Source organism: Carex rostrata, chromosome 28 (genome assembly GCF_964058835.1).
Source record: "Carex rostrata chromosome 28, lpCarRost1.2, whole genome shotgun sequence".
Lineage (NCBI taxonomy): Eukaryota > Viridiplantae > Streptophyta > Magnoliopsida > Poales > Cyperaceae > Carex > Carex rostrata.
Window position 1 is genome coordinate 4,977,058 of NC_135945.1, and position 17,444 is coordinate 4,994,501.

Here is a 17,444-nt window from a genome sequence, read left to right on the forward strand (position 1 = left end):
TTTTATGATGAACGTGGATCCCACCAGTAGTCTTCCTTGATATATAAAATTCATTTTTCTCTTATGATGAACGTGGATATTAATTATTAAGATGCTTTAGAAATGGTCCCTACTCAGAAATGAATTATTTTAACTTTTATTATGAATATGGATCACGCAATTAATCAATTGAGAGCTAGACTAGTCTTGCCGATGTGGTCTTCATCGTCAAAATAAAACTGGAGATGTGTTACATGTGTAATTTATCACATGATCATTTATTTCCTTCTGTCTTACTAGCTAGTTGCTTCTGTATATATATATGTATCTATCTAGCTCCATGGAGATGTGTAGTTTATCACATGATTATTTATTTCCTTTTGGCTTACTAGTTGCTACTGTATATGTATCTATCTAGCTCTATGTTTCTTCATATCTTATAAAATTTGCATACATATCGTCCACCAAGGTATAAAGTAGCCTTATCAGTACAAAAATGGCAGGAGTACGGGTGCTTAATGTGTCCCGGGTGGCACTCCAGCCAGGCCCATACCCATCACCCGGTGAAACCATACAGTTATCCTTCTTCGATTCACGCTGGGTCTCCGCACCGCATATGCAACGCGTCTTTCTCTACACCGACACTGCCGATGCCTCTTTTGCTGCAATCCTTAGTTCCCTCAAGTCGTCCCTTGCACTCATGTTGCCATCCTTCCATCCATTTGCCGGTAAGCTCGCTTACATTTCTTCTGACGACAAAGCAAATATCGACTGCTCTGCATCAGCAATCCGTGAAGGCGTCGCAATTATAGAGGCAGAGTCTGATCTAGACATACACCGTATTGCTAAGGAAGAAGTACTAGACCTCGAGTTGTTTCTCCAACTGGTGCCAAATATAACAATGCTGGAGCTTCCAATAGAAGTTTTTGCAGTGCAGGTAACTAGGGGTGTTCAAGAGGTTCGGTTTGTTCGGTTTCTAACCGAATAGGAAAATTTCGGTTTAAATGGATCGGTTTTTTGGTTTAAATGGATTGGTTCAGTTGAAATTTTGAATAATTTCGTTTTAAATGGATCGGTTCGGTTTATACTTCTCAAAACCAATTAAACCGAACCTACCGGTTTATATTAGTTCAACTCTAATTTTATTGGTGTTATAATGATTTCATTAAACTAAACCGGGCCGAACCAAACCGAACTTCAATTGTTGTGTATGACAATGTATTCTTTTCATTAATAATGGTACTAATAAATTTATTTTGGTTTGAACCGAATAAACAAAAATTTACTTCGGTCTGTTCGGTTTGATTCTTAATCGGTTGACAGGTTTAATCGTTTCAGTTTGATTCTCTTTTTGAAAACCGAAAAAAGTTCAATTTGATCATTTTACTTCAGTTTTAACCGAACCGACCATTTGAACACCAGTACAGGTAACAAGGTTTTCCAATGGTGGTGTAGCATTAGGGACTGCTATTCACCACACAGTGGCTGATGGGAGAGGTTTGTGGCAGTTTATGGAATCTTGGGCTTCCACCTGTCGGACCGGCAGTGTGCCATCGGTATTCATGCCAGTGCATGACCGGGCAATAATCAAGTATCCCGAAGGTGATAAGATTGCGAAAAACTTCACAAAGGAGGTGGCTCCTGATTTGCCTAAGGTATATATATGTATATATATGTCAATAGAGTTTGTGGGGAAGTTGAAGACATTTGGAAGAATCAGGTTATATATTGTAATAAATAAATAACATTGAGAGTCTGAAACTTTTTTGTAACTAACAAATAAGGCATGCGTATCATATTGAGTAGAAATAGGATGTTTTTAATGGGGTTAACTTCAATACTTATCAAATTGATTTTTGAATGATGAATTTATAAATTGTATATATAAACTCATTATAGGTGAAATAGATGAGTTTGAACAATTTGAATTTTGTTTAAATTTAAATCTTATAGTTTAAAAAAATATATTAAATCTTATATATTTTGAGTTAACTCTTGGTTAGCTTAATAACATGGATCCAAGATTTACTCGGTCATATCACTGGTACTTCAGCTTTTTGTAACTTAAATTATGGGTTTGAATTGTTCTATGTTATTAATTAATATATGCACACTCTCTCTTCTTCTTTTTTTTAAAAAAACTTGACAGTGGCTGTGAGGTATATGCTCGTTCTCTCTCTCTCCGAAATCTTCGCAAAGACTGCAAATTAGTGAGAGGGGCTCAAATTCTTGACCTTTTGAGTACCCTAGGACTTTTTTTTCTAGCCAACTGTGCTACGATGCATTCTCCTCTCTCTCTCTCTATATATATATATATAGTTGTTTTGATTAATTTACTCTTGAACCAGCTGACAATAGCACCGCATTCACTTCAAGAGGGGATGCTCAAAACTCGAAGGACCTTCTTAGTTGATGCATCGACAATTAGGTCCTGGAAGAAACTAGCCAGGCATGAGAACCCTTTGACATTTATATCCATAGCAGCACGCGTGCTGGTGACTGTCGCGATTGTGCGTGGATTTGCCAATGATGATGGCCCTTGAATTGCTGCGATCCTCACCGATTGCCGTTCTCGATTGGACCCACCCATCGATGATGGTTACACTGGAAATTGCATCTCATTTTACTATTCCTCGATGATTGCATCGGAGGTTGCCCGGCCTGATGGGTTTGTACCGGCTTGTATCGCTTTGAAACAGGTTAGGTTGGATGCAAACTTAAAGATTTTACATTGGTCATTTCTTCCTCTTCTTCGAAGTGATCAATGTTAATTCAAACAGCAGGTTAAATTAGTCAGCTAAGATCTATTTTGAAAATTATTCAAGAGTCATTTTTGACAATGGAACTATCAGTATAAGCAAAAAACTGTAAGATCAATTATATAATTATTCAAATGTTTTCATCCTACCAGATTTACCAAAATCAGGTAATAATCTTGTTTGGTTTTATGACAGGCTATTCAAAATGTGACCAAGGAACCACTGGTGGAGATTGAAAGTTTGCCTGACAAATATTCAAAACTTCCTGCTGGACGAGTGGTTTACTTTGTCGGGTCACCTCGGTTTAAGGCCTACGAGACAGACTTCGGCTGGGGCAAACCTGATCGGATCGAGTTGGCATCGAGTAACCTTGATGGAGAGGTGGTAATGCTCAGTGGAAAAGACGAGGGGACGGTTAAAGTATCCTTGACACTGGCTTCAGAGAAAATGGATGCTTTTGCTCAAATGTTTCTCACTTGATATCAATTGCGTACTAAACTACGATGTTAATATTTGAAGTTGTATTGGTTAATTTCAGTAGGTTTGAAGGATAATATATACACGGGTTTAAGTTAATTAGTTTGTTAATTGGCTGCACACAGGGCTGTGCAAAATTGCCCAAACTTGTAACTCGCTCGCTAATTACTCGCTTTAACTTGCTAATTTACAACTCGAGTCAATTCCAACAAGAGTTGACTGACTCGTTTAATAAATGAGCTGAGTTTAAGCATATTTCAACTCGCTCATTAACAACTTGAATTACATAAAATTCGTCACAATAAATCTCATACTCTTCTAAATGATTTTTGTTTTATTGGTTGTTTTGTTATTTATGTTTGAATTATTTGTATTTAGATAAACTCTAATTAAATTATTTGAATTGTTTGTGTTTAAATAAACTCTTACTAGTATATAACTATAAATAAGAAAATTAACTGGTCAAATAAGTTATAAACGAGTTGTGAGCCAACTCGAGTTGGTAATGAGCTAAACTTGAGCTGGCTTTACAGCTCGTTTTTAACATCCTAACTCGAGTTGACTCACTCATTTACTAAAATAGTTAAACACGAGTTGAAAGTAACTTGTTCAAACTTGGCTCACTGCAAATTATCTGTTTGTTAGTTGTTATGGTTTCCTCACGAACTATACCAGCTGTACATTAGGCAATCATGACCTAAATTCTTTATAATTTGTAACAGGCTTTTATTTTGGAAAATTTTACAAACTACTTTACCTCTAGAAAAAATCAAACAAAATACTTTTGTGGGATTTACCTTCCCCTCTCCCTTCACACGTTACTCTCCTGTGAACTATAATTAGTAAAAAATTCAAAAAATACTTAATAATAAATAGTAAAAAAATTCAAAAAAATATATAATTTGATCTTCAAGCACATTTTAATATATCTATCATGTTAAACAGTTTGAATCAACTGTTTGGACTTTGAAAATGTATGATATAATTTGGTGTTACAAAAAAAGAATGTAAGTGGATGCCTCCTCTCATATAGGTATTATAGAGAAGTATATGTCATTTGCATTAAATTAATTTTATACTAAATATATAAGACTACATCTAAGTCTTTTTTTTATCATTAAAACGCCCATCTAAATCATTTGCCTTTTTTAGTTGCTTTTCAAAATAAAAAGTTCCCAGGAAGAGTACCGTGAAGGGAGAGGCCGGGGAAGGTAAATTTGGAGCCCACAAGAGTATTTTGTTTGATTTTTTCTAGAGGTAAGGTAGTTTGTAAAATTTTCTGAAATAAAAACCTGTTACAAATTATAAAGAATTCAGGTGATGATTGCCTAATGTACAACTGGTATAGTCCATGAGGAGACCATAACAACTAACAAAAAGATCACTTACAGCCAATTGACAAACTAATTAACTTAAACCGGTGTATGTATTATCCTTCAAACCTACTGAAATTAACCAATACAACTTCAAATTTTGACATCGTAGTTTAATACACAATTGATGTCAAGTGAGAAACATTTGAGCAAAAGCATCCATTTTCTCTGAAGCCAGTGACAAGGATACTTTAACTGTCCCCTCGTCTTTTCCACTGAGCATTACCACCTCTCCATCAAGGTCAATCGATGCCAACTCGATCCGATCAGGTTTGCACCAGCCGAAGTCTGTCTCGTAGGCCTTAAACCGAGGTGACCCGGCAAAGTAAACCACTCGTCCAGCAGGAAGTTTTGAATACTTGTCAGCCCAACTTTCACACTCCACCAGTGGTTCCTTGGTCACTTTTTGAATAGCCTGTCACAAAACCAAACAAGATCATTCCCTGATTTTGGTAAATCTGGTAGGATGAAAATATTAGAATAACCAAATAATTATATAATTGACCTTACATCCTACCTATGGATGTTTCCTTTTTGACTCAGATAGACAGCTCATTCTACCTGTCAGTTATAACTTATAAGTACCCCGGAAAGGAGAAACTACCAGCTGACTTCAGAGAGAGGGCCAGGACTTGGAGAAGAATCTGATTTGGGTGACTATTGTTGAAAATTAATTCAAAATTATTTTTAGATAATTTCTGCATAGGTTTAGTTTAGTTAGAAGCAGTTTTTAGACGTATGAAAACTGCATTGGTTATTTTGGGCATTGGTTATTTTAAGCATAGTTATTTTCGGATTAGTTAGAATAGTGGTTAGTTATTTTTAGCATGTTGTGTAGTGGGTGCTTAATTTAGGAAAGTTGTGGGTGCTTATTTTAGGAACATTGTATTGCTTTAAATACTGTAGAACTCTATGTAATTGAGCAAGAGAGAAAGGAAATAAAGCGTTGTTTCTATTCAGAAAAATATTCTTCTCTCTTCAATCCTTTGCATACTGGCACAAAGCAGTGCAGTATTGCTTAGTTTATCCCAACAACTATTTTGGGGACTTAGAATATATTGCAGCACTTGATGGCACTGGTATACCCATCTCCTTTGACTATGACTCTCCTGGTTCTGAGTCGGATACCTCTTCCTCTGATAACTGGAACTGCTGTACTTGTAATAACTGATATTGTGCTTTGGTTTGCTATGTTGTGTTTTGCCTTATATCACTATTAGTTAGGTTATGCTACTTTCTTACTATATGTTGTTAGGTACCTAAGATGATCCTTCTGATCTCTTATGGGGTTCTTTTGTTATAATTGTTTTAGCTTTTCATTCTTTTGTATCCAATGGATCTATCCATTATTTTTGTAAGAACTACTATCGTTTCACTAGTGGAAAATATGGAATCCGGATCGGTTATATACACATATCAGTAACGGAATCCAACCGATCCTGATGAAGGCGATACTAATACTATCAGGATCGGTTTTATATTTTTTAAAGAACCGTTCCAAATAGAAACTAATAGGATCGGTTTTTCATAAAACCGATCTTAATAGTAGTTATCTAGATCAGTTTTTGAATAAAAACCGATCCAGATAGGAACTATTAAGATCAGTTTTTATATAAAAACCGTTCTTGATAATATTTTCGAATATTTTTTTTTATTAAAAATTTCATATCTATATCAGTTTTTGAATAAAAACCGATCCAGAAAGGGACTATTAAGATCAGTTTTTATATAAAAACCGTTCTTGATAATATTTTCGAATATTTTCTTTTATTAAAAATTTCATATCTAGATCAGTTTTTGAATAAAAACCGATCCAGATAGGAACTATTAAGATCAGTTTTTATATAAAAACCGTTCTTGATAATATTTTCGAATATTTTTTTTTATTAAAAATTTCATATCTAGATCAGTTTTTAAATAAAAACCGATCCAGATACGAACTATCAAGATCAGTTTTTATATAAAACCGATCCTGATACTTTTTTTTTTGTTGGAATGAGGATCTGAAATCTGGATCGGTTTTTAAAAAAATAACCGATCATAATAGTAGTAATCTGGATCGGTTGTTTAAAATAACCGATCCTGATGTTTTATTGAAGCTAAAAAAAATATTTTTATTTATTTAACCAGCTTCCATATATATTTTGCTGGCCAGCATCCTAAATATATTTTTTTTTGCACAGTAAGAAACAATAATCAAATATCATATACACATCATAAATTAAATATCATACACATCTTAAATTATTACAAAAAATTCATGTTCATACAAAGTTTTGTGAAGCATTACATATTATAACAAGAAATTTAAATCCAAAAAAAATTAATTAACAAACATACAAGTGACTAATTGAGCTATTTCTTCAATTAACACACATTTATGCAATTAATGTAAAGCACAACAATAAAAAAATCAATAATTACCTCTTTTGCAATCACATCACTTGAGATTAAAAAAGATCCTAAAAATAAAAACAAATGTAACAATTAGATGGAAAAACATTTTACAATAAAAAATACAAAAAAATGTGTTTTTAAAGCATAATAATGAGAAAATTATATAAAGTTAATACCGTAATAGTTGATCGGCCGAGCCGGAGGTGCGAGAGGCTCGGCTTTGAGAGGAAGAGACGGAAAGAAAGAGAGAGAGAGACACGGAGGAGAGGGAGAGACGGAGACAGAGAGAGAGACACAAAGAGTACAGAGGGAGAGACGGAGACAGTGAGAGAGACGCTAAGTTGAAAATGAGAGGCGCGGAATGAAAATAAGAAGAACCCTAAGCAGGTTATATAGGGAGTTATCATTAGGATCGGTTGTTTATAAAAAACCGATCCTAATAGTATCAGGATCGGTTTTTTATAAAAAACCGATCCTAATACTAATTTTTTTTGGCGGGACTAACTTTGAAAAAAATAGTATCAGGATCGGTTTTTTATATAAAAACCGATCTTGATAAATTTTTTTTTCAAAATGGGTTCTGCAAAAAAAAAAAAAAAATCAGGATCGGTTTTTTATAAAAAACCGATCCAGATACTATCAGGAACGGTTTTATTGCTAAAAACCGTTCTTGATAATTTTTTTTTTTTTTTTTTTTTTTTTTTTTTTTTTTTTTTTGCTGCAGAACCAACTTTGAAAAAAAATAGTATCAAGATCGGTTTTTTATAAAAAACCGATCCTGATACTATATATAAGAAAGATCACTGCGGTAAACCCCACTCATATTGATGGTCTATCAACCATCAAACGGCTACCATTTATTTTCTTTTCTGTTGATAATGCATGTACACAGATAAATATTAAGAAAAATGTGAAAAATATCAAATTTATTTATTTGTGTTTGTATGGCCAAATCAACTCTACTATGATCAATTTTGTACAATTTTATTATTATTAATGGCATCAAATTGTTAAATGGAATGCAGACCGTTCATTTCTGCATGATCATCCAACGGTGGGTCTGTAATTAAATGACATGTAATAATTTTTAAAATGATCAAGATATAACATGGAACATTAATAACGTAAAAGTGCCGAAGGCCCGACAACTGTAAGTTTTGATCCAACGTAAATTATTTACGGCCGTGCGATGTTGCTATATTGTTTTGCTTTGATGAACTAGTACACGAATCCCGAATTGTATCAAATTTTATAATGGTGAAATTAATACGACATTCTTTCATTTTAACGGTTCCGATCGACCAAATGCTAATATTCGTATTCGTTCCTTCACAACCCCACACAACAAGGGTTCAAGTCCTATGTATATTATTATATGGCACAAGTCATTGATGCATCATGCATGATTGTATAAAAAAATTCAATAGTCAAAATGACTTCAAAATGAAATATCAATGTCAAATAACTAATTATATTATCACATAAATTTTAATAATGTAAATTACATTAATTTTCATCAAAAAAATATTTATAATTGAACCATATGCCATATACAACAACCATATATATATTCTATTAATCACCACACTAATTACATATACAACAACCATATAATTGAACCATATGCCATATACAAAAAAATAGTATTAGAATTGGTTATTTGAAATAACTGATTCTAATACTATTTTATTTTCAAAGTTGTTCTTAAAAAAAAAAAAAAAAAAAAAAAAATTATCAAGAACGGTTTTTAGCAATAAAACCGTTCCTGATAGTATCTGGATCGGTTTTATTGCTAAAAACCGATCCTGATGCTATTTTCTGATATATATTTCATTTGTTAGATGTATTTAAGTTATCTGAGAAATATATATATAACCAGAGATTATTTAAAAAAAATAAACAACTTGTTTGTGTTTGTATAATTGTTTGTTTAATTATTTATTTGTTATTTATAAATTAATACCATAAAATTAATTGCTTAATTGATGTCATGAACAAATGGAAACGAATTCATATTACCTGAGATAACAAAATATATATGGTTAGACCAAGACCATATTGATTCGAATTTGATCAGACGGTTCATATATAGGATGTACATAGGGAATGAAATATCTTTAATTTGACCTCTTTAAAGAAATTAATTCAATTATAAACCTCTTTTAAAAAAAAAAACATACTTGAAAGCTGGCCAGGTTTTACAATGCTACCTTTTAAAAAAAAAAAAAAAAAAAAAAAAAAAAAAAAAAAAAAAAAAAAAAATTATCAAGAACGGTTTTTAGCAATAAAACCGTTTCTGATAGTATTTGGATCGGTTTTATTGCTAAAAACCGATCCAGATGCTATTTTCTGATATATATTTCATTTGTTATATGTATTTAAGTTATCTGAGATATATATATATAACCAGAGATTATTTAAAAAAAAATAAACAACTTGTTTGTGTTTGTATAATTGTTTGTTTAATTATTTATTTGTTATTTATAAATTAATACCATAAAATTAATTGCTTAATTGATGTCATGAACAAATGGAAACGAATTCATATTACCTGAGATAACAAAATATATATGGTTAGACCAAGACCATATTGATTCGAATTTTATCAGACGGTTCATATATAGGATGTACATAGGGAATTAAATATCTTTAATTTGACATCTTTAAAGAAATTAATTCAATTATAAACCTCTTTTTAAAAATATATATATACTTGAAAGCTGACCAGGTTTCACAATGCTACCTTTAAAAAAAAAAAAAAAAAAAAAAAAAAAAAAAAAAAAAAATTATCAAGAACGGTTTTTAGCAATAAAACCGTTCCTGATAGTATTTGGATCGGTTTTATTGCTAAAAACCGATCCAGATGCTATTTTCTGATATATATTTCATTTGTTATATGTATTTAAGTTATCTGAGATATATATATATATAACCAGAGATTATTTAAAAAAAAATAAACAACTTGTTTGTGTTTGTATAATTGTTTGTTTAATTATTTATTTGTTATTTATAAATTAATACCATAAAATTAATTGCTTAATTGATGTCATGAACAAATGGAAACGAATTCATATTACCTGAGATAACAAAATATATATGGTTAGACCAAGACCATATTGATTCGAATTTTATCAGACGGTTCATATATAGGATGTACATAGGGAATTAAATATCTTTAATTTGACATCTTTAAAGAAATTAATTCAATTATAAACCTCTTTTTTAAAAAAAAAATATACTTGAAAGCTGGCCAGGTTTTACAATGCTACCTTTAAAAAAAAAAAAAATAAAAAAAAAAAAAATAAAAAAAAAAAAAATTATCAAGAACGGTTTTTAGCAATAAAACCGTTCCTGATAGTATTTGGATCGGTTTTATTGCTAAAAACCGATCCAGATGCTATTTTCTGATATATATTTCATTTGTTATATGTATTTAAGTTATCTGAGATATATATATATAACCAGAGATTATTTAAAAAAAAATAAACAACTTGTTTGTGTTTGTATAATTGTTTGTTTAATTATTTATTTGTTATTTATAAATTAATACCATAAAATTAATTGCTTAATTGATGTCATGAACAAATGGAAACGAATTCATATTACCTGAGATAACAAAATATATATGGTTAGACCAAGACCATATTATTTCGAATTTGATCAGACGGTTCATATATAGGATGTACATAGGGAATGAAATATCTTTAATTTGACCTCTTTAAAGAAATTAATTTAATTATAAACCTCTTTAAAAAAAAAAAAAACGTACTTGAAAGCTGGCCAGGTTTTACAATGCTACCTTTAAAAAAAAAAAAAAAAAAAAAAAAAAAAATTTATCAAGAACGGTTTTTAGCAATAAAACCGTTCCTGATAGTATCTGGATCGGTTTTATTGCTAAAAACCGATCCTGATGCTATTTTCTGATATATATTTCATTTGTTAGATGTATTTAAGTTATCTGAGAAATATATATAACCAGAGATTATTTAAAAAAAATAAACAACTTGTTTGTGTTTGTATAATTGTTTGTTTAATTATTTATTTGTTATTTATAAATTAATACCATAAAATTAATTGCTTAATTGATGTCATGAACAAATGGAAACGAATTCATATTACCTGAGATAACAAAATATATATGGTTAGACCAAGACCATATTGATTCGAATTTGATCAGACGGTTCATATATAGGATGTACATAGGGAATGAAATATCTTTAATTTGACCTCTTTAAAGAAATTAATTCAATTATAAACCTCTTTTAAAAAAAAAAACATACTTGAAAGCTGGCCAGGTTTTACAATGCTACCTTTTAAAAAAAAAAAAAAAAAAAAAAAAAAAAAAAAAAAAAAAAAAAAAAAAAATTATCAAGAACGGTTTTTAGCAATAAAACCGTTCCTGATAGTATTTGGATCGGTTTTATTGCTAAAAACCGATCCAGATGCTATTTTCTGATATATATTTCATTTGTTATATGTATTTAAGTTATCTGAGATATATATATATAACCAGAGATTATTTAAAAAAAAATAAACAACTTGTTTGTGTTTGTATAATTGTTTGTTTAATTATTTATTTGTTATTTATAAATTAATACCATAAAATTAATTGCTTAATTGATGTCATGAACAAATGGAAACGAATTCATATTACCTGAGATAACAAAATATATATGGTTAGACCAAGACCATATTGATTCGAATTTTATCAGACGGTTCATATATAGGATGTACATAGGGAATTAAATATCTTTAATTTGACATCTTTAAAGAAATTAATTCAATTATAAACCTCTTTTTAAAAAAATATATATACTTGAAAGCTGACCAGGTTTTACAATGCTACCTTTAAAAAAAAAAAAAAAAAAAAAAAAAAAAAATTATCAAGAACGGTTTTTAGCAATAAAACCGTTCCTGATAGTATTTGGATCGGTTTTATTGCTAAAAACCGATCCAGATGCTATTTTCTGATATATATTTCATTTGTTATATGTATTTAAGTTATCTGAGATATATATATATATAACCAGAGATTATTTAAAAAAAAATAAACAACTTGTTTGTGTTTGTATAATTGTTTGTTTAATTATTTATTTGTTATTTATAAATTAATACCATAAAATTAATTGCTTAATTGATGTCATGAACAAATGGAAACGAATTCATATTACCTGAGATAACAAAATATATATGGTTAGACCAAGACCATATTGATTCGAATTTTATCAGACGGTTCATATATAGGATGTACATAGGGAATTAAATATCTTTAATTTGACATCTTTAAAGAAATTAATTCAATTATAAACCTCTTTTTTAAAAAAAAAATATACTTGAAAGCTGGCCAGGTTTTACAATGCTACCTTTAAAAAAAAAAATAAAAAAATAAAAAAAAAAAAAAAAAAAAAAAAAAAAAAAAATTATCAAGAACGGTTTTTAGCAATAAAACCGTTCCTGATAGTATTTGGATCGGTTTTATTGCTAAAAACCGATCCAGATGCTATTTTCTGATATATATTTCATTTGTTATATGTATTTAAGTTATCTGAGATATATATATATAACCAGAGATTATTTAAAAAAAAATAAACAACTTGTTTGTGTTTGTATAATTGTTTGTTTAATTATTTATTTGTTATTTATAAATTAATACCATAAAATTAATTGCTTAATTGATGTCATGAACAAATGGAAACGAATTCATATTACCTGAGATAACAAAATATATATGGTTAGACCAAGACCATATTATTTCGAATTTGATCAGACGGTTCATATATAGGATGTACATAGGGAATGAAATATCTTTAATTTGACCTCTTTAAAGAAATTAATTTAATTATAAACCTCTTTAAAAAAAAAAAAAACGTACTTGAAAGCTGGCCAGGTTTTACCATGCTACCTTTAAAAAAAAAAAAAAAAAAAAAAAAAAAATTATCAAGAACGGTTTTTAGCAATAAAACCGTTCCTGATAGTATCTGGATCGGTTTTATTGCTAAAAACCGATCCAGATGCTATTTTCTGATATATTTTAATTTGTTACATGTATTTAAGTTATCTGGATCGGTTATTATGTATAGACCCGATCCAGATGCTATTTTATGATATATTTCAATTAATAAGATTTATTTGAGATATTTTAATTATCAGGATCGGTTTTTGTTGGAAACGGATCCTGATACTATCAGGATCGGTTTTTACTAAAAACTGATCCAAATGATTGAACTATTAGGATCGGTTCTAAAATAAAACCGATCCTGATAGTATCAGGATCCGTTTCCACAAAAAACCGATCCTAATAGTAATAAACTAGGATCGGTTGTTACTAAAAACCGATCTGAATAGTTTTTAGGATCGGTTTTTTTAAATAAACCGATCCAGATACTTATTAGGATCGGGTGTCCATATAACCGATCCAGATAGGCCGATCCTGATTTCTGTTTTTCCACTAGTGTTTCTATTAATTAAACAGGTGGGCACTCCCCCACTTTATTAAAAAAAAATTATATATATAATTGACCTTACAGTTTTTACTAATACTGATAGTTTCCTTCAGGAGCGGAACTAGAAAATTAAGATAGAAGGGGCTAGATGCATATCCATTATATTATTTTTCTTTATAAAGGTGGCTACTAGTATTAATTTTTATAAAATTTTAAAATTTTAGAGGACATAAATGAAAATTTTCAATTGATAGGGGTGACTTAGCCCCATTCAATTACACTATGTTCCGCCACTGGTTTCCTTGGCAAAAACAACTCTTGAATAATTTTCAAAATAGATCTTAGCTGATTAATTTAACCTGCTGTTTGAATTAACATTGATCACTTCAACAAAGAAGAAGAAATGACCCATGTAAAATCTTTAAGTTTGCATCAAACCTAACCTGTGTCAAAGCGATACAAGCTGGTACAAACCCATCAGGCCGGGCAACCTCCGATGCAGTCATCGAGGCAAAGCAATATGAGACGCAATTTCCAGTGTAACCATCATCAATGGGTGGGTCCAATCGAGAACGGCAATCGGTGAGGAAAGCTGCAATTAAAGGGCCATCATCATCAGCAAATTCACGCACACTCGCGACAGTCACCAGCACGCGTGCTGCTATGCATACAAATGTTGAAGGGTTCTCATGCCTAGCTAGTTTCTTCCAGGACCTAATTGTCGATGCATCAACTAAGAAGGTCCTTCGAGTTCTGAGCAGCCTCTCTTGAAGTGAACGTGGTGCTATTGTCAGCTGGTTCAAGAGTAAATTAATCAAAACAACTATAGATTGATATATATAGAGAGAGAGGAGAATGGCGTGGTAGCACAGTTGGCTAGAAAAAATGTCCTAGGATACCCAGAGGTCAAGAGTTTAAGTCCTTCTCACTAATTCGTAGTCTCGGTGATAATTTCGAAGAGAGAGAGAGAGAGAGAGTGAGATAGAGAGAGGGTGAGTACCTTGCATGATGAAGAGTTCATTTAAAATAAATAACGTCTTAAAATCACATCCCAAGTTGCTGGCAGAGATCATTCCAATTTGGAAAATTATAAATTTTGCATATAAGTGTATTATACATGAAAGAGATTGGTTTTTAACAGTTTAAATTCATCATTCAAAAATCAATTTGATAAGTTTTGAAGTTAACCCCATTAAAAACATCCTATTTCGATCTACTTAATATGGTATGCATGCTTTATTTGTGAGTTACAAAAAAGTTTCAGACTCTCAATGCTATTTATTTATTACAATATATAACCTGATTCTTCCAAATGTCTTCAACTTCCCCACAAACTCTATTGACATATATATACATATATATACCTTAGGCAAATCAGGAGCCACCTCCTTTGTGAAATTTTTCGCAATCTTATCGCCTTCGGGATACTTGATTATTGCCCGGTCATGCACTGGCATGAATACCGATGGCACACTGCCGGTCCGACAGGTGGAAGCCCAAGCCTCCATAAATTGCCACAACCCTCTCCCATCAGCCACTGTGTGGTGAATAGCAGTCCCTAATGCTACACCACCATTGGAAAACCTTGTTACCTGCACTGCAAAAACTTCTATTGGAAGCTCCAGCATGGTTATATTTGGCACCAATTGGAGAAACAACTCGAGATCTAGTACTTCCTCCTTAGCAATACGGTGTATGTCTAGATCAGACTCTGCCTCTATAATTGCGACACCTTCACGAATTGCTGATGCAGAGCAGTCGATAATTGCTTTGGCGTCAGAAGAAATGTAAGTGAGCTTACCAGCAAATGGATGGAAGGATGGCAACATGAGTGCAAGGGACGACTTGAGGGAACTAAGGATTGCAGCAAAAGAGGCATCGGCAGTGTCAGGGTAGAGAAAGATGCGTTGCATATGCGGTACGGAGACCCAGATTGAATCGAAGAAGGATAACTGTATGGTTTCACCAGGAGATGGGTATGGGCCTGGCTGGAGTGCCACCCGGGACACATTAAGCACCCGTACTCCTGCCATTTTTGTACTGATAAGGCTACTTTATACCTTGGTGAACGATATGTATGCAAATTTTATAAGATATGAAGAAACAGAGAGATAGATAGATACATATACAGTAGCAACTAGTAACACAAAAGGAAATAAATAATCATGTGGTAAACTACACATCTCCATGGAGCTAGATAGATACATATATATATATATATACAGAAGCAACTACTAGCTACACATGTAACACATCTCCAGTTTTATTTTGACGATGAAGACCACATCGGCAAGACTAGTCTAGATCTCAATTGATTAATTGCGTGATCCATATTCATAATAAAAGTTAAAATAATTCATTTCTGAGTAGGGACCATTTCTAAAGCATCTTAATAATTAATATCCACGTTCATCATAAGAGAAAAATGAATTTTATATATTAAGGAAGACTACTGGTGGGATCCACGTTCATCATAAAAAAAGAAAAGAAAGAAAAGGCATCTATATAGTTGGTGTATTCCATTAAAAAAGGCAAATCCTCTAAAGCCCACATCGGGATCCACGTTCTCATAAAAAAAAAAAAAAAAAGTTGGCGATATTTTGTTACCAAATTAGATTTGTTTTCTGCTAATGGAAGATACGACTTGTTGTCACATAATAAAATAAAGAGAAAGTTAGATATATGTCCATCATAACTTTCAATTAGAACTCTCCTATCAACATTTCAAAATTAATTATCTTCCCATTTAAGTCAATTTATTTTATTAAGGAATTATTGTACCATGGAAACTTATAAAATAGCCAAGTTTACCATGAAAACATCTTAATATTCAATATCTTAAAATCTAATATTTTTTTTTATTGGGATCAACTAACTATCCCCTAGTCAATTTCCTCCATTTATCCCCCACTCAATAACTACTTGTGGGGACCATTAACTAGCTGCACTTCATTAATTACTTGGGGACCATCTAATATTTGATAGATTTTATAACTGACGCGTGCAAATATGGATACATAAGCGCGCAAGTGTTAATATATAATATATCAAGTATTCATACCTACGATACTAAGTAGTTCGAAAAAAAATGAACATCACACACATCTTTTACACGTTTTTTAGAGTTGGTTTTTTTTTTCTCCGTTCAATCTCATCAATATTTCTGATGATCTGTGAGTAAATTTGCAAATCTAAAACCATAGACATCTTCTACATAATTTTTTCTTTCAAATGAGATCCATGATGACATATTTTCGAGCTGTCCTTCGTGAAAGTATTCATACCTCGTCGTAAAAGTATTTATACCTAGTAATGCAAGTATTCATACATCGTCGTGAATACCTTGTTATGTAAGTATTCATTTTAGATAAAACACTTGATACATAAACTATTAACATTTGCATGACAAGGTATGAATACTTGCATGACGATGTATAAATACTTGCACTACTTAATATTAATATTTTTCAAATGTCATCTTGTATCATATAGAAAAAAATTGATAAAATATGTTAGGTACAAACACTTCAGACATAAATTATATACACATGCATTACAAGATATTAATACTTGAACGACGATGTATGAATACTTGCTCGACAAGATATGAATACTTGCATGACGGACAACCTGAAAGTACGTTATCATGGATCTCATTTGAAAGAGAAAATTACGTAGAAGAAGTCCATGATTTTAGATTTGCAAATTTTCTCACATATCGTCAGAAATATTGAAGAGATTGAACGGAAAAAAAATCCAACTCTAAAAACGTGTAAAAGATGTGTGTGCAATGTGTCCAGATTTTTTTTCGATGTACTTAATATCTTAGTTATGAATACTTGATGTATTATATATTAACACTTGCGTGCATAGGTATTCAGATTTGCACGCGTCAGTTATAAAATCTATCAAATATTAGGTGGTCCCCCAAGTAATTAATGAAGTGCAGTTAGTTAATGGTCCCCACAATTAGTTATTGACTGGGTGATGAATGGGGGAAATAGATTGGGGGATAA

At 31.3% G+C, this 17,444-nt stretch overlaps 1 protein-coding gene and 1 pseudogene across 2 annotated transcripts; one reads left to right on the forward strand and one right to left on the reverse strand.

The window, feature by feature from the left end:
* The first annotated feature begins 326 nt into the window (after positions 1-326).
* Positions 327-3,329, forward strand: LOC144545850 (phenolic glucoside malonyltransferase 1-like; annotated as a pseudogene). The gene is made up of 4 exons (XR_013508610.1): positions 327-916; positions 1,407-1,634; positions 2,328-2,678; positions 2,934-3,329. The product of XR_013508610.1 is annotated as a phenolic glucoside malonyltransferase 1-like (transcript).
* Positions 3,330-4,515: 1,186 nt separating this feature from the next.
* Positions 4,516-15,531, reverse strand: LOC144545971 (phenolic glucoside malonyltransferase 1-like). Its single transcript, XM_078294522.1, has 3 exons — positions 14,793-15,531; positions 13,872-14,222; positions 4,516-5,003 (listed from the first exon to the last, which is right to left on the reverse strand). The coding sequence occupies exons 1-3, from the start codon at positions 15,459-15,461 to the stop codon at positions 4,719-4,721; spliced, it is 1,305 nt and encodes a 434-aa protein (XP_078150648.1). The 5' UTR covers positions 15,462-15,531; the 3' UTR covers positions 4,516-4,718.
* Between the last annotated feature and the right edge of the window lie 1,913 nt (positions 15,532-17,444).

What these genes read in the sequence shown, in the direction of transcription:
- LOC144545971 (XM_078294522.1), bottom strand. Translation starts at nt 15,461, where the DNA reads ATGGCAGGAGTACGGGTGCTTAATGTGTCCCGGGTGGCACTCCAGCCA. An exon ending in TGGCTCCTGATTTGCCTAAG is followed by an intron (nt 14,223 to 14,792) that starts GTATATATATGT and finishes CTCTTGAACCAG; the next exon opens with CTGACAATAGCACCACGTTC. An exon ending in CTTGTATCGCTTTGACACAG is followed by an intron (nt 5,004 to 13,871) that starts GTTAGGTTTGAT and finishes GTTTTGTGACAG; the next exon opens with GCTATTCAAAAAGTGACCAA.